Source organism: Neodiprion pinetum, chromosome 1 (assembly GCF_021155775.2).
Source record: "Neodiprion pinetum isolate iyNeoPine1 chromosome 1, iyNeoPine1.2, whole genome shotgun sequence".
NCBI lineage: Eukaryota > Metazoa > Arthropoda > Insecta > Hymenoptera > Diprionidae > Neodiprion > Neodiprion pinetum.
Genome location: NC_060232.1, coordinates 14,808,313 through 14,827,529, shown reverse-complemented (window position 1 = coordinate 14,827,529; position 19,217 = coordinate 14,808,313). Strand labels below are relative to the sequence as shown.

Below are 19,217 nucleotides of genomic sequence, written 5' to 3'. Positions count from 1 at the left end.
CTTTTCTCCGTAAGTACGTGGCTTCATTATAATTATTATTATTCTTATCACGCTCTTTCTATTCAGGATAATTATGGAAATATAACTTGCTGTTGTATTGCTTTATCTTGAATGAGAGAAGCAAGAGGTTATTCTCTCGAATAAAAAGACGCATAGTATAGAGACGTAGAAAATAAGCATTTCTATCAAACTTTCAAGAAGGGACATTTGCTTTCTCTTGTTCACGGGAATTCGTTACTTTCTACAGTAATGCGTCGAATAGACGCATATTAAACGGTACCTCGTCGAAAAAATGGTTTATTTCACGTCTATTCAACGGTCTTGATGTCGATCCCGCGATATATTAACATGGACGATGAATTTTTTTGGAACAACAGGAAACAAATAGTATGTTTTCCGAAATAATTAGAATTACAGTTGGTTGAAAACCATGTTTGGAACAGATTTTTTTTCTTTTTTTTCTAGCGTGTACGTAGTGCCTGGCGCGTTCGAAATACTCGACCCTTATTTGCAAAATTATTGTTGAAAAAAACAATCGGTGAATAAAAAATACATTGTCTCAATGCTGAAAATAGGCATTTCTATCGAAGTTTCAAGAAGAGACATTTTGTTATCTTGTTCGCGGGAATTCGTTCGCTCGTACAGTAATGCGTCGAATAGACGCGTATTATACGGTACCTCGTGGGAAAATTGGTTTATTTCACGTCTATTCAACGACCTGCATTATACTGGTTGGGATACAAATTTCTTAATACTAATTTTTTCAATCATCATTAATAAACTTGTGCTTTTTATTTAATATTCTATTCGACCCCCATTTCAGGCAATATATATTTTATTTCAGGCAAGAGCGCATATGCTAACACCTCTCAAGTAATTCAACATTTTTGAATATTAACTGATGCTCCTTCGATCTAAGCCTACAACATTTGAAACTATGAAAAAAAATTATCAAAAAATGTTGAATCAAATCGTGAACAATAGTGTTTGAAATGGAGAATGTAAGGCAAGTAAGCCGAAAGCGCAGCTATTTCCAGCTATATGTCGAATTCCAATGAAATAAGCACCGTTTAATACGTATTGACTCGATTTATTATTATGAACTATTTACATTTAGCACGACTTTTACTTCATGAGAGGTTATGCCCTAGAATTGCATAGTGTCCTTGCAAAGCAGTAATACTGAGAAAATCAATTCAATTCGAATAGAATTTTGATTTTCATCCTCATTCAAATGTTATCTTACAACTCATGTTCAGTCAACGTTGATACAAGTATTCATGATCATTTTCCAATAATAGCATGACTATTTTGACATCGAAAAAGAATAACCTTTAATCTTCGATGGTGTAGACTCAGCGGTTCCACAATACGTCCTTTTCAGAGCTTAGAGATAGAAGATTGGAAAAATAAGACATTCACACACATATAATAGGCAAATGGTGAATTCAGCTTTCCAACAGTATAAACTCCTCACGATCGGAATCCTGTACCTAATCAGTTTATTACAATTAAATTTCGTAAGGTACTGCTGCTGCCTTCTTTTTGCACGATGTGGTGGAAACATGTATATAATATTTTGCTTGTTTTAATGCTTTATAACTGCATTAGATTCTTTTCACTCATTTGTTATTCTTAATCTCCGTTGTTCACTCTCCAACAAATAATTCAAGGATAACTGAATAAGCCTTTTCGTGCACTTTGGCATAATTAACTCTGAACTTGTGATTGTGAGTGGTTCTGCTGCGTTGAGTAGAAATGATGTCTATTAGTGCACATAATTGAGCCACCAGATTATGAACAATTTTTTTTCACATCTTGTTTCAGAGGCTGCAAAATTGGCGTGTAAAGATAATCCAGTCGAATCTTCAGATTTAATTATAGAAAATGCGATAAAAGACTGGTTGAAGCTAGCCACAAGTAGGTATACATATTCAATTACGGAAAAAAAATCCGGAAATGGACCCACGCAGCATCCGCCTTCACCGCCCCTACCACTGCCGCCGAATTCACCCAACAATCGCAGGGTATAGCAACAAAACGTTAAAAGATAGTCCGCTATATCGTTTCATTGTAGTTCTTCTTTTTGCGTGCCATTTTAAAACTATTTTAGTTGTTTGCATCATTTTTTTCTTCTTTTAATTTTGGCTACATGCACTCTGTTCGTACCCATATTTTTTAAGTTTAGATGAGTTATTCGTAGTACCTCACTTGTTCGTAATACTAACAATTTTTTACATTTAATTTCTTCTTTGAAAGTATAAGTCCGATTCACTTCTTGCATCCTATTATTTTGTATTAAATTCGAGTTTTTCTTTTAACCACATCAAAACAAGTACACAATTTTCAAAAGTGTATCTAATTTATCTACCTTATTGCATCAAACGATTTTGCACTTTCATCAGTCGTAATACCTATTTGCCAAGAAAGTTTTACCATGCTACTTTATGTTGACAAACAGTTCTATTTTTATTTTGGATAAATCTTTACTACGGTGTTGGTGATCTATATAATCAAAATATAGCTGGCGCTTATACGCGTTCTACTTTTTTTTCAATTTTCTAAATCATTTCATGAATCGTTTTAGAGTTACATTATCATATCCGTACATGTGATACCCTATTAAAATGTATATTGTATGTAAATGTATGTGCTATGGTATGTACTGTAACCAATATTTTTCATACAGTTAAGGGTAAAACGATATAACGATAATTGGTTACCCTACGGCGCAGTCACTAACCTGAATGATTAGATAGAGAGAGATACTAAGAGAGAAAGATACGATTGTTGGGCGCCAGACGCACATGCGTCAAAAATAGATAATTAGACAAAAAGATAAAGGTGAAGGTAATAGATAAAGGTAAGGTCAGGTTCTACGACGGTTTTGCACAGTTCGCTCAGAGAGACAAGATAATGGTAGAGGGGCGGAGTCGAATCCAATAGATAAAATAAGAAACAGGTGAAGCAGGAATAATATCAAATATTAAACAAGAAGCGATAAGTTTAATGACAAGCAAGTAGCTGAAAAGATTGCGATACAATTACGATAAATGCGATAATTAAGAATATTTACAGCCAGAGAAAGGTTAAGCGAGAGAGTTAACGAATAACGGAACGTTTTCCGAATAAGCGGGAAATATGCGCAAGCTCGCGATACTAAAGGTCATAATTAACACGGTTTTATGATAGATAGGCAGAACAGAAAGAGATATACTGTACTTAAATTGAGCGGTAAGCAAATGAATCATAAAATATGAGATGCGATTATAAACACATGCGAAATACAACAATTGTAATAGTTATCACATTACCAGAATGATCAGAAATAGGCAGACAGGGAATTATGAATTACAAGGCAAATTCAAGCGACAGGTCAAATAGAAAATTATCATAAAATATAGAGAATAACAGATAATACGTAGTCTCTAGTTTGCGGTAAGTGCGAGAGAAAGAGAGATAATATTCGGTACGATAAAAGGCAATTCAAGATAAGACAAACGATATTCAAGATAATTGATATGCAACGTACGGCAAACCAAATAGACTACGGACAACTACGATCAGCGATATTAGCGAAGAAAATAGTGAAAAAGATGTTATGCGATACGGCACAATACTCCAATGTCAAGTGAACGACGAGCGGGACCGCGCAGCGATATAAGATCGCTCCCGCGGTACACTCACTAAGATACGATAATCAACGATAATAGGTAAAGAGACAGATAGAAATTAATCAGAGAAAATATAACAAAATAGCAATGCTCAGTAGCTAAGATAAAAATTGATCCTTCAACGGAACGCGCTGCTAGACAGCGATATTAGACATTCAAATATTCCAGAAGAGAAAGATAATAAAATAAACAATAGTCACTACAATGCGTAAGTAATAGTCAACTAGTCGCGAAGTTACTTGCAATAAGACAGAGAAAGGGACAAGATAAGAGATAAGAGAGAATAAGGTACGAGCCCAGGTGGCTCAAGCAGACCAACTGCAAGATAAAGAGAAAAGATACGAGCCCAATTGGCTCAAGCAGACCAACTGCAAGGTAAAGAGAGAAAGAGATAAAGGTAAAGGTACGATATATTGCAAGTAATCTCGTGGCTTCACAAAATAGAAAAGGAACCTCACTTACGTAAAAGAAGATATAACAGGTGCGAGAGAATGCGATAAGGTACAATAGCGATAAGACACAGAAGATTACGATAGCACGACTGTTAGTGTCAGTAACTGAACGTAGAGTGACGAGATGAGCGATGATCCTGATTTTCGTCGAGCTGCTGTCACGTGATTCTTCCTCAAATTTGCGGTATTTTAATTGGACCAGCAGGTCGCGTAGGCCTGGTCCATGGGTAGGCGGCGATAATCCCTCGCCGCTTGATTTTCTTTTCCCTCGACGACAGGTATCGAGGTATCGGGACGTCGGAAGGTGGTTAGAGATGTTTTCCTTCAGCTATGCGGTATCGTTGGTGAGAGGGGGGGTCGTACTGCTCATGTGTTGCGATATTGAGGTGTGCGGCAATATTACGTCACCGGTCCTTTGGACTTGCGATCGACTGTAACTCACTCCTTGCTTTACTGGTACTCCCCGTTGTAGCTATTTCGTCGGCGCTGCATCTCGGCCCTCGCTCATCGAAGCCCTCATGCCGGAACGATCTGGTGGTGATGGCCCTCAACCCGGATCCCCACACTAGATCCACCAGATCCACGTGGTCAGCATATCATTAGCCTATTCCACGCCGCAGTCCTTCGATAAGACGGTTCGTGAAGAGAAAACCGTCTTCTATTGGATAGTCAACGACTTAGTAGATGTTAGGGTCGGTTCAGCTCCAGGCTGATAAGTATCGTCGACGGGAGGCTTTGTTGTGTTTTTGACGCACAGCCCTGTACGCCGCCTGACGATGCATCCGAGCGGTAGAAGCATTCGTTCGTGGTTCGGCTCCTGGCCGATAAGTCTCAAATAGATGGAGGTGCTGTTTGTGCATCCCGCACGACCCTGTTCGACAACTAGATAGGCATCCATCGGGAGTGGTTTCAGCGGTATTCGTTCGTCTGTAGTCGGTGGTGGTCGATGTTGAGCTGGTACGTGACCCCTGTCAGGCAGTGTCCCTGTATCTTGACGCGAAGGTCTCGCGGATGGTTCTCGAAGAGCATTACAGAATTAGAAAACAGCATACAATTAGCTTAGTAAAGAGAAATCAACTTAAAGATAATTAGTCGTTCATTTTTGGAGTATTGGCCTCAGACGTGCTTTCGTTATTTTTAGCGATATCTGCACCTAGGGGAATGCGATAATTAAACAAAGTGACGGGGTACGAAATACCACGTCACAGTACATTACATATTTGATATTTTTTCGAACCTTCGGGATATATGATATTTGTTTTCAAATTACCCAGCCTTGTGATTGGCGATAACACATGTAACTCGTTGATCCAATGCGTTCTATATGTAATAAAAATATAAATGGCGTAAAATGAATATGATATATCAATAGTTAACTACTTGTGTTTGTTGTTTTTTTTTTGGTTTTTTTTTCTACTTTTGGAAATCTTTTTCTAAAATGGTCAAGTACTACATTATCATAACCGTACATGCTATCACTATCGAAAATGTAAAATGTACCGTTTTTTGTTTTAGGCTTTATATAATATATTAGGGTTTTGCAACAACTCACTCAGCTTTATGATTCGCAAAATCGTAAGTCGGTGATCCAACGCGTTGTATGTAATACTAATCTAATCGGTGATTCAAACATGAATGTGATATATGAATAGTCAACTTCTTGTGTTATATTATTTTTGTTACTTTCGAAAATCTTTTTCTCAAATTTTTGGATTATAAGTAAAAACAATGGTTAATTGCACGAAGACTTTTATTAAAGATAAGTATTTTAAGGGCGTTGCCTAGCTAGAAAGCGCGGGCTACTCCGCTTCCCGCGTTAACCGTGGCGAGAGAGAGGGTAAAGAAACAAGTGAGACGGAGCAGCCAAGCTGTCGCCGGAGTGGGGCGGGTGACGCGGCTATCCTCTTCCACCCCTCACGGGCATTCGGTTTCAAATACTTTTAAACAGCCCAGTGTATCGCGCTCGGCACGACGCAGCGCCTGATGAATAATAGAAAAAAAAAGTAGACTCCTTTCAGATTCCGCTTGAAAAATTTACTAGTAATACAGAATTTAATAAGGAACCGGAAACTATTTTTTTTATAATTCGAAAACTTGTCATTAATGAGGTAAAAATCGTCAAATATTTGAATTGTTTATAAAAATTGGGATTTTCAATAATGTTCAACATTGCATTTTTTTTATGAAAGCTTATTCGTTTACCTTCCGAATGCACTGTAAATGATGTCTTTACGTCGAATAGAACCGGATATATCCGAGCTCCTTTTGGATCAAAATTGAATGATTGTCTTGTAACTTTCGAAAACAAACATAATTCGGACGAACACCAAAATGCGTGTCGATTCTTTTTACCTTTATTTCGTGTGAAAAAAAGTATGAATAGATTGAAAAAATACGAGGTCATTTTTTGATTGACGTGACGTAGAATTCCTTATACGTATGTTGATATAGATATACATTCTTCATATTTCAACGAAAATTATATTCACCGGCGTCCGTATTTCTACGCTATGCGATCACGTGACTGGTAATAGTCTAATAGCCGGTATTCATAGTCAGGTTCGATTTGCAGGACTGTCTTGAGGCAGCTCAAAGCATAGCTTGATCGGCTGAGAGCTGTTCCTAATACAGTCTCGAAAATAATACGTAACTATTTACGAATACCGGCCAGACGTCGTCACAGGTCATTTTAAATTGAAAATGCAACGAATAGCTGTGAGCAAATTCATGATATAGCAACGAAAATATCATCAATCTCCCAAGTCTCACCACGTGGAGGTCGCTATGAAACAGAGACCCGCCTAATCCGTCCCTACCTCCCAACCATGATCGGGTTTGCACCAAACAAATACAAAATGATGAAAAATAATATAAAATGGTAAAAGTAAAATTGAACTCGTTTAAACTTAATAAACATAATCACGAAATCTGTATGAGAAGGATCTCATAGAAATTAAATTGAAACAGTATAAGTGAAACATGACAGTAATCTTGATAAAGAAAATTGATATAACAAAGCATCGAGCATTGTATACATTATATGGCTAAATAAATTCTATAGAAAGCGCAAACTATGGAAAGTAGTACGGAAAGTAGAAAGTATTCCTGGAATGAATAATCAGATATATAATTATAACGATATGACTAGCAAATTTTTAGCACAGTAATACATATAACTAACTAAACATAAATCACAGAAATATTGCACGTAAGCTATATACAAAGCTATTATATTTATGTACATATGTACATATATTTAGATTACAGTGTTTTGTCGTCTGTCGGTCGTGAATTTACTGTTTCTTACGCGCGGCCTTATCTGGGCTTCGATGATTTGAGGGGGTTCGCGGATTGAGCGTTGTCGGGCGCGTCTAGAATCTACGATTTCGGGTTACAAACAAAAGTAAAAGAAATCTGCTCATTTATTCTCTATTTTTTCGGTCCAGAATTTATCGTCACGTTTTATTTTATCAAAAATCAATCCCTTTGACGTCCAAACTATAAAATAGCACCACTTCCTATTCGTAATGTGTAGAAGACCTTGGACCTGATACATGTAATTATGAGAAAGCTCTAACTTGGCTTTTCCACCGATTATTTTCGTCTCAAATATTAATTCTGTATCCCAAAAATCTATCGAGCGAGCGCAGCGAGCGAGCAAAATTTTTAAATGTTCAAGCGAAATCCCACAAAAAGTACTGATATCCCCAAAAAGCACCTCTGTTGCAAAAACCTTTCGCCAAGTATATTAATTTGACAGCCACCCACAAAACAGCCACCTACAAAACTGTCATCAAATCAGATACTGCTGCCAAGTATAATTTATTTAGAAGCTAATGATGATTTTGATATACTATAACGACAAAAAAAAAAATTGAAATCAAAATTGAAATTGAAAAAAAAAAAAATTTTTATTGAAAAAAAAAAAACTGGAGATAGTGGTAAAGGCGGGCTTTTTTAAAACAAGCACAAGAAAATACAAGTCGAGCTATATCAATGTTGTAATGGCAATATAAGCATGGGCCCGCCAAGTACCACGTACTCCAATTTTTTTTTTTTTTTTTATCCAAATTTATGTTTTTTTTTTTAGAATTTCAATTTTGATTTCAATTTTTTTTTTTTTTGTCATCATTAGTTATAGTATATCCAAATCATCATTAGTTTCTAAATAAATTATACTTGGCAGTAGTATCTGATTTGATGACAGTTTTGTAGGTGGCTGATTTGTAAGTAATGTGTGCATGTATGATTACCCCAGAATTACGTCAAGTTTATTTCTAAAAACAAAACGCGCGTATTTTAGTGGCCTAATACGTACGCGCCGTATTTACTTTGTATGGAAAATTCTGCCAGGTACATTGTAATTTTACCTTGGATACTTAGGTAGTCACAATAAGTGATAAGAATATTCCTTATGATCGACAAAGTGTAAACACTCATGCTAATTGCCGAACATCGATTTCGATCATTTAACCTGAACACGTAACAAATTGATGACATATTTCAGCGACTAATGCAAACCGGGCTAGTACCACACGTCACAATGCATTCTAGTTTATATTTTCGTATGTATAAAAAAACTAAAGAATGAATGTATACTGCTATTATGAACAGCACTATCGGCTCTTGAAAGTACCTTCTTAAATTAAAGCCCTGCGATTGTTCGTACTCAGGTGATTGAATCTCGAAGTCAGAGAGGGCGCACCATCAATCATATAAATAATTCGATTTACCTCATTTTTTCCTGAAATTTAGCCAAAATCTTTATGCCGGGTCGTTTCTTCTTCTCCAAAGACACATTCCCTCTCTTCTTAGCCATCGCGGGAATAAATACTGATTCGAAATAATAAAAAACACTGTAGAAAAACACAAGCAAAAATAAAAGCGCGGAACACTATCCACGTGCCGAGCGACGAGGATTCGAAGGAGGGGAATTGTAGTGGGGGGTGTTGAGTCTACTCTCCTCGCCTGTGATTCGCATGGTCGCCCGCCAACGCAGTCGTGGCGCTAGCAGCCGCCCGCCTTTTGCGCGAAAAATTTGCTGTTTTATGCTTCGTGATTTTCCTTCTCATTTCCTCATTTTTGAAGATACTTAGGTTCTTAGGGAGTCATTTTGAAGATAAAGAATAGATCTGTGTCGCCTTTTTCGCCGAATTGCGAAAAAAAATTCACTGTCCGCTGTGTTTCACTTCAAACATAACGTACTTTCAAGTACGTTTTACGCAAATCTGAAAGCGAAATCGAAAATTCGGCAAAAAAGGCGACACAGATCTATCCTTTACCTTCAAAATGACCCCCTAAGAACCTAATTATCTTCAAAAATGAGGAAATGAGAAGGAAAATCGTGAGTCTCTGTTTGCGCGCGCTCTTCGAGGCATAGGCAACGTCCTTAATAGGTTTACATAGGTAACGCACACTATTTTTAATAGAACAGTACTCGCAGTGTTACCAGCATAGAAATATAAAAGGAAAAGAACATACACCTATTACATTGTTACTAACACCCCCCCTCAATGTAATATACCCTTACAATAGATATTTATTTATAAACTTATTCATACAGACCACAGTTTTTAATAAACCTTGATAGTAAATTTTCATTTAACGCTTTTGTGAACATATCTGCGGTTTGGTTTTCAGTTTCAATATATTTTAAAATTATTTTTCCGCTTTTGATCAACTCCTTTATAAAATGAAATCTTATATCAATATGTTTAAATCTTTCAACACTTTCAGTGTTCGCTACCATTATGGCACTCTGATTGTCACAAAACATTGTGACAGGACACACTTTTACAATATTGAAATCTTTAAGCAAGTTAATTAGCCAGCACGCCTCACTAGCAGCCATACTGATGGCTATGTATTCTGACTCGGTAGAAGACAGACTGACACTGGCCTGTTTTTTTGAAGACCAAGAAATTAAACAATCTGCAAACATGAAACAATAGCCAGTTGTCGACCTTCTATCCTTCAAATCTCCTCCCCAATTAGCATCACAATATCCCAATAATGAGTTGCTATTACATTGGTAAACAAGTTTGTAATTAGTAGTATATTTTACATATCTTAATACTCTCTTTAATGCAGTTAATAATGCATTATTTGCATTATTTTGGTACCTGCTTAACATTGACATAACAACACACAAATCAGGCCTTGTCCCTGACACTGCATAAGACAAGCAACCTATAATTTGTCTACATTTTCTTTCAATGTTTTTATCAATTACAGACTCGTTTTTTTCTTCTAATATTTTAGTGTTAAAGTTCAAATCCATTGGTGTACATATTTCTTTACAATTTTGCATATTAAATTTTTGCAATACATTTTCCAAATATTCCTTTTGATTTAATTCAGTAATTCCTGTATCTAAATCTTGTTTTACATGAATACCTAAGAAGTTTGAAACTAACCCTAAATCCTTCATTTCAAATTCATTATTCAATAGTGACTTAAGATTACATATTTGTTTTTTATTATTACCAAACATTAGTAAATCATCTACATACAGTAAAACATATATTTTTGCATTACCTTCACATTTTGTGTACAGACAAGGATCACTTTTTGATTTTATAAAACCTTGTTTCATAATTACTGAATTAAATTTATCATTCCAGTATTTTGGTGATTTTTTTAACCCATACAGAGATTTATTTAACTTAACAATCTTTTTATTGTCGCAATATGCACCTTCTGGTAATTCTAAATACACTTTTTCATCAATATCTCCATATAGGAAGGCTCCTGTAACATCCATTTGACTAATCGGTAAATTTAGCTTTGCTGCTATACAAACGAATAATCTGAAAGTTGACAATTTAGCTACTGGTGCATATATATCACATAAGTCCATTGTATCAAACTGCTCAAAACCTCTCGCCACTAATCTAGCTTCATACTCTACATTATTATTCGAGTTTTTGATTTTAAATACCCACTTACCACCTACTGTCCTTTCAGTAACAGGTTCTTCACAAACAGCCCAAGTGTTGTTTTCTTTCAAAGTTTTTAATTCTCTTTGAACTGCTTCTTGCCACTTATTTGCGTCTCTTCGTTGCATGGCATCTTGGTAAGTCTTTGGTTCATTTCCTTCGACATAGACATGATGACATTTGTAAAATGACGTCTGTTTCCTTATTCTAGTACTCTTCTCACGAGTCGGTCTTTCTTCATTATCATCATAGCTGGATTCTTCATCACTGGAACATGGTACATAGACACTGTCACCTTCACTAGATACGTTGAAGGTTTCCTCTTCCTGTACAGGCGGTACTTCATTCTCATTTTCCATCCTTTTTTCTTCATCTTCATTCTTTTCTTCTCTGTCTTTAGTATGCCTTTGACTTGTCTCTTCCTTCTTCTCCACAGTATTATCCAGCATGACGAATTGCTCCTTCTGTTTCATCCCTTTTTCTAGAAATACAATGTCTCTTTTTACTTCAACGCTATTCTTTTCCGAGAAGAATATTCTGTAGCCCTTGACATCTTCGCCATACCCAACCATGACTCCTTTCTCTCCTTTAGGGTCCCATTTTCTCCTCTTTTCCTTTGGAACATGGACATACACAGGATTTCCGAAAATTTTAAGACCCGTTATATCAAATTGTTTGCCTGTCCACGTTTCATGTGGGGTTTTTCCTGTTTCGTTGCTTTTACTTGTTCTATTTATCACATATGCTGCAGTATGAACAGCTTCTGCCCACAGCTTCTTGGGCAAACCTGCTGCACACAACATTGTACGTGCTGATTCTATTAGAGTTCGATTCTCTCTCTCTGCCTTGCCATTTTGTTCAGGTGTATATGGCACTGTGGTTTGATGAGTTATTCCGCGTTTCTTGAACAGGTTTTGCAGTTCTTTGTTCACAAACTCTAATCCATTATCGCTTCTAAAGCACAGTACTTTGTTTTTGGTTACATTTTCGGCCTTGTACAAAAAATTCTCAATACACTTTCTCACTTCATCTTTGCCTTTCACAAAGTACACTGATCTGTAGTTTGAGTAGTCATCTTTAAGAATAACAAAATATCTGGAGCCTCCCACGGATGGTACCTCCATGGGTCCGCAAGTATCTGCATGTATCAACTCACATGGCTTACTCGTTTTATTTTCACTGGCACTGAAAGGCAAACGATGTATTTTGCCCTCCAAGCAACCTTCACACTTAACACTTTACCGACCGCTAGCGTTTCAACAGTATATCGGCTACCGGTCGGTAAGCGTTGGCGACGAAAAGCCTATTAATAGGCTACCGGTCGTTAATGTGTTAAAGTCCGCGTCTTTTACTTTAATGTTGTTGTTTTTAAGCACTGTTCTCACATACTGTAAGTTTTGATGAGCAAGTTTTTCGTGCCACTCTTTAAGTCCCGATTTCACTTCAGTCGCATTTGCTATCTCACACTTATAACGCACGTCCATATAGTACATATCTCCGTTACGACACGCCACGGCACACACAGTATTTTTCTTGTAAAATTTACACAAGTTATTGTCCACTTTCACAACATAACCTCTTTCTGTCGTGCATTTGACAGAAAACAGGTTTGTTTTTAATTCCGGAACGAAGAGCACGTTGTCTATGGTTGTGTTCACCCATTCGCGGCCATTAAATACCTCTAGCGCCACCTGTCCGAATCCGAGTGCACTAATTTCCTCGCCATTTCCAATGATCACTGTTTTATTGTTCGACGATAAATATGTTGTAAATAGGTTGCGATCACGGCACATATGTTGACTAGCGCCCGAGTCCACTAACCACTGAGATTGTTGGACGTGTCTATTTACATTCATCACCATGAATGCGTTACTTTTACTGTCTTTTTCCCGATTCTTCTTGAAATAGCACTCCCTTTTAGTATGTCCCACTTTATTGCAGTAATAACACCTTTTTACCGGTCTATTGTCGTGTCCCGAACCCTTGTTTTGATTACACTCACTTTGATAATGTCCCAGCTTATTGCATTTATAACACTTAATGTTTTTCTTAGCTACAAACGCCGATGCTGATGAGTTTTGAGGCTCCTTTTCGTTTATTCGTTCCTCTTCTATCAATAATCTCGCGACGAGATTATCTAGCGTTTGTTTCTCGTCCGGCGCGGACTCCCACGCCGACACAAAATGCTTATACGCATCTGGAAGTGACATTAGCACTTTTGTTATGACGAACCTTTCTGAAATGTCTTCTCCCATCTGTTTGAGCTGGTTTCTTAATTCTTCTATTTTAGATAAGAATGTAGACATCGCGGTGCCCTCCGCGTACTTATATTGAAAGAAACGTTGTTGAACTATATGGATACTTGTTTCAGATTTTTGCTCATACACACTCGCAAGTTTTCGCCACATTTCCGCTGACGTAGTACAAGTTATGATATGCATCATCACGCTTTCCGACATCCTTGTAACAAGCCATGATTGAGCCTTCGCGTCTTTCTTTTCCCATGCAGCCTTCTCACCCGCCGCCTCTGGTTTCACACTTCTCCCGTCTGCGACCTCTAGCAAACCTTGACCCCGTAGTAAAACGACGGTTTGAAACTTCCAAATATTCCAGTTAGATGCTCCTTCGAGCCTTGTGTGCGTCTGGAGTCTAAAACTATTGTCGTCTTCCATCTTCCTGTTCGTCCCGACCTTGCTTGTTGCTTACTCGCTCGCAAGTATTTTCGTTTTCTAACCTCAATGCCACGCACTCGGCGAAAAAAAATTTCCTTGACGAAACAGTTGCTTTTTACTTTTTCTTAGGTTTATATGTCTGGGCCCATAACCTTTTGGATTATAAGTAAAAACAATGGTTAATTGCACGAAGACTTTTATTAAAGATAAGTATTTTAATAGGTTTACATAGGTAACGCACACTATTTTTAATAGAACAGTACTCGCAGTGTTACCAGCATAGAAATATAAAAGGAAAAGAACATACACCTATTACATTGTTACCAACAATGTTTAAGTACTTGAAATGTAAAATGCATCTCTTTTTTTGTTTCACAATCTATATATGTTATATAGTACTTAGTATTTTATTTTAGTATAGCAGAGAAATATAGTGTGTACATGTGTATATACATGGCAAATATTGTTCCGAATGACGAAAAAAGAATGCTGTCCAAAGTTTAAGCACTCAATATTAATATTTACAGGTGCATCGTCGCGATTTTGTATTTCCCATTTACATAACATGAAATTTTTTTTTTCAACTTTGGAATCTTATAACTCGTCAAGGCTTTAGTGTACTGATGAGACATAACGTATTTTTGAAGTGAATCAAACGCTCTACAAAAACGTAATCATTTTATGATGAATCTTCTCTTTCAAAAGTTATTTAAGGTGTCTAAGGTATTTATGATGGTAAATCACTTTTTGAAAGAGTAGATTTATTATAAAATAATAAGGGTCTTTCTTTGTAGAGCGTTCAATTCCATTCAAAATTATGTTCTGGACTTATCAGAACGCTAATGCGTTGACAAGTTATAAAATTCTAAGCTTAAAAAAAAATTTCCTATGTTATTCAAGTGGGAAATGGAAAATCACAATGATGCACCTTCGAATATTAATATTAAGAGCTCAAACTTTGACAACATTTCTTTTTCGTCATTTCAAACAATCTTTGCTCCTTGAATTAAGAAAAAAAAAATACGACTTTCCGATACAGTATAATATATTATAGTATGATATTTTGTACTCTTTTCAGCATTTAAGATATGATGCATTGTTACGAATCACCTAGTCCTGTTATATCTGTAATTCATCGTTTTAAAAGATCAATACATAATACTTACCTTACTCAGATCACCCAAGCTTCGATTATTCTAACCTAATATTTTAAACGTATAGATACGCGGAATTTTTCACCGAATTATACTTCAAATTTTAAATACGTTTTCCCTGCGTCTTATATACGATTATAACTATGTATAAATAACATCATATCTGTATATATTACCAATCTTCTGATGAATGTATGTGAATTCTACAAATATCCGCATCGTATTTAAAACATTTGGGGAAAACGTTGTTATTGTAGCATATTTCGCCGATACTTTTCGATCCATTCAACGGTTCAACTTTAGAGTTTTTCCAACGTGGGGCATCTCCACGACATCTAGTAAACGAATATGTACAAGAAATAAATACTCTATGTATATGTACTACTATCGTATATTCCTTGAAGTAAATGGTCATAATTTGTACGACTATACACCGCGTATATGACACGTGTTGATAATACGTTTAGTTTCACGTATGCCAAGCGGAAATTTTTCAGTTTATTCAACGAATTCATCTGTGACATTTTAAACGTATAGATGTGGGAAAATTTCACCGTCGACGCATATATTAAATTTTAAATGTTTTTCTTTCGCGTCTTACATACGAATACATGGATAACGAGAATATCCGTATATTGTACTCGTTTATTCCCTCGTGGTGAGTATACGCGAATTCAACGATTATTTTACACGTATATAAAACATTCTGGTAAAACGTAAAAATTATCGTCTATCAAGCGGACATTTTTCAGTATCTTCAACGAATTCATCTGTGATATTTTAAACGTATTTCTACGGCGTCTTACATACGAATACATGGATGTCACGAATATCCGTATATTGTACTCGTTTATTCCCTCGTGGTGAGTATATGCGAATTCAACGACTATTTTTCACGTATTTAAAACATTCTGGACATACGTAAAAATTATCGTCTACCAGGCGGACATTTTTCGATTTATTAAACGGTTGGGTCTGATCCGTTGTAAGCGTTTGGTTGTGTGAATTTTTCTACGTTTAATCAACAATCGTGTTCTTATTGGGACATATCTTGCATTCAAGCATTTTCACAACATTTTTTTCACGCTCTTGATTTATTTTGACTTGATAATTAAACTCGCGGATCCATATTTATTTTCCGTAACGTCAAAGTACGTTACAATATGCTACTTTTTTTCCGCTTTCCAGACTAATAAAATGGCCATTTCAGTGAAGTCAGGAACAAAAGGATTGAGTGTATTCTGACATATTATATATAGAATATATTAGACAATTAGAAAGTAAATATTAGTGCTATAAGTACGATGTATAATTTTATGATTTTTGTTTCAATTGTAGATCATTCCGGCAGCTGACGCAAAGATTGGTAAATGGAAGATGGACGTTGATACAAAGTGGCAAGACAAGAGCGCAATTAGTTTTACAGTGAACGATCCATTCTACGTGATTTTCAATCCATGGTGCGAATGTAAGTATAAATGTGTGCATGTATGAAATAAATATTATATATGCCAATAAAAACTCATATTCATCAGCAGTAATCACCCTCGAGATTTATTAGATGTCAAATATCATCCTAACATGACAATGTCTCACTTTTACTCAGATAAAATCAGAGTTTAATCGATATTTGTCATAACCTCTTTAAGGGAAGACTACGGTGAAAATAAAGTCCCACATTTACGAATCAATTTCATTGCAATTTGAACCATTTATTGACAATCCTAAAACTAGAATCTGATCCAAAATTGAGCTTAATAGGTCGAATAATTCCAAACGTATGCATTTTTTTCTAAGATTTCTTCAAAGTATCCTTTGCGCATAGAGCTCACCGTAAAAGGTTGAAATTTGTTGTGGATACATTGAATACCAAAGACTAAAAATTGTTGCAGGGATTTTTAAATTAGTGTTTTCTAAGTCATTGAAACTATTACTTCACTGTTTGATTTTTTTTTTACCGGAGCTAAAATTCCCTGTAGCAATTTTAAAATAATATGCCTGAGAATATATCTGTCAAAGGGCAAAATGATTGCATAAATATTAACGGGCAAGGAATTTTTTGGATACCTGAGAACATAGTTCTGAGATAAACGTGATTGAATGAATTCAGCCTCTTGATCTTCTTGGAAGCAAATATGAAGTATGCACAAAATGAGTTATTTACTGTAGGGGTAAGACACTTTGACTTAGTTGACTTTAACGTTGATTTGGACCATACAAAATTGGGTCAATAGAAAAATAATTCATTATTCAGCAATTTTTTTTCAATTCCATTTATTTAAATCAAGTTCAAAATTCATCTCAAAATGTAAGTAATAATATTAATAAACCATATGTCGCTCGTCAGTGCCTATCGCATTCCCTAGTGTCAGTTTGTATCCAATCGGCTTCTGCGTGTCTTTTCTGAGGTCAACCCTCTTCTTACTCCGCTTCTTCTTCCAGAATCATTCAATTTTTAATAAAATCGCTCTGGGACATAAAGGTAGAAAAAAATCCAATTATTTTATTTTGGAATGATTATTAGGGCTAGACAAATATTTCAATAATACATTGAATAGATCAAAACGATCAACTAAGATTTATCTAGCCCCCACTTGAATCTACTATACAATAACGCATCTGAATTTAACTTTGGAGCTAACTACTTGCAAATTAGTCCTGTGAAGATGCCGTTAGAATTCCCCAGCACCATACGTTGTCCCTTCTACTTCTGTTTCAACCCTCTCTACAGCGGTTTTTTTAATTGCTACTATTCGTCTGGCTTTCTTAGACTCCGTCGTTGCTTCCCATTCTGCCTTATACTTTCGGCTGGCATCTCGGTCTCGTAGCTGGCTCATCTTTTGTGCATTATCTGTCACCTTCTCAGATCTCACTGACGTCTTTGACTTTTGAGTATGGAGAGCTCCCATGTTGAACTCAGCGACTGCGACTGCTACTCATAATTCTATTCTATTTTTAGAGATGATGTCTCTTTCGGGCATTTTCACCAGATCAGGGAGTGTAAGCTTTCGTTAGCATTCTATGTCACACCTTGGGTACACTAGGCTAGTAGATCATCGATTGACAAGCGTTCGTACAGAGGCTTCAGCTTTTTGATGACTCTCGAGTTGAGCTTTAGTCACATCTTTTCATGGCTTTCCGGATCTTCCTTGGCCACACTTCTGTTGTAGAAACACCATGAGTTTGGTTCAGTGGGGTATTACTCGTACTAAGGATTCCTGTCGGTTGGCATGCAGTGACTAATCATTTCATCTATTGCTCGTTTCATGGCTGGTATGTTGGAAATACTTTTTACAATGTCATTTCTGTAATAATTCGTCGAGGATACGATCGTCATCTTCTTGAGTGCGTCTATACCAACCCCCTCCCCCCCCCCCTTCCCCTCGCCACAGTGTTACTCCTTTCACTTTCCATTTTGTGACGCGCTTCCGGAGTCCGGCACCCATTTATTTCACGATGTGATTCACACACTCCTCCTTTGTGATGAGTATATCGTCTCCGCATGGGGCGGTACTCATTCAACGGTACAATTTCTTTGCGTCTTCGTTGAATAGAATAGTCCTGTATCGCATCTGGTTTTTTTCGACAGACCTGTTCTACAAATACTCTGCTGCCTTCGTTTCCATAATACCAGAGGATCCGCTGTAGTTTTTACCGCACTCTAATTTGTGACCATCCTGCCACACTGCAAACTTAGGCGAAGTCGCACCTAGTTGGGCTGCGACAACGACACACACCTGGCAGTATTTCGACATGACTTGGTATTCGATGGCCAGTCCAGTAAGGATGTCGATGACTATTCCTACTCCATATAACAAAGTAAGGCTTCGTTTATGCGACGTACGGTCGTAAGATACTGCGACGTCAAGTACTGCCCCACTCTCGATTGGAGGATCTCTTACTACATGCGCTCTTGTAATAGTTTTTCCAGCTTTCAATACTTGAGTGCCCTAGTTTAACGCCGATCATTCCATTAACTACTCGCCTGTTTATTTCGAAGAGTGGCCTTGTCGAAGTGTTATTGGTTCATAGGCACGTGTAATTTTCACTCATTTTATAGACGCAGCTGTAGCATTTGGCGACGAGCGAGTGTGATTCGATTCATTTTGAGATCTCTTCACAATCTACGTCGGAGTGGTTCAAAGCACAAAAAAAAGTTGTCACAGTTCGTCAAATCTATCGCACGGAAAATAGCATGACGAACACATTCACGGGAAACAACTCCTAAACCATAGAAATTTTCATACCCAGATGGCTAGAGTATATGTCAAAATAATAGATAAGAGTTGTGCACAATCTCACCGACCGATGACGACGCGCAGACAGC

At 36.7% G+C, this 19,217-nt stretch overlaps 1 protein-coding gene across 3 annotated transcripts in view; it reads left to right on the top strand.

The window, feature by feature from the left end:
* Tg (transglutaminase) overlaps nucleotides 1–19,217 on the top strand; it is a 519,386-nt gene that overhangs the window by 171,126 nt on the left and 329,043 nt on the right. For all 3 annotated transcript variants that reach the window (XM_046608806.2, XM_046608807.2, XM_069134516.1), the window contains exon 3: nucleotides 16,229–16,358. In XM_046608806.2, the coding sequence (XP_046464762.1) occupies nucleotides 16,229–16,358 (130 nt within the window). The remainder of the gene's footprint in view (nucleotides 1–16,228; nucleotides 16,359–19,217) is intronic.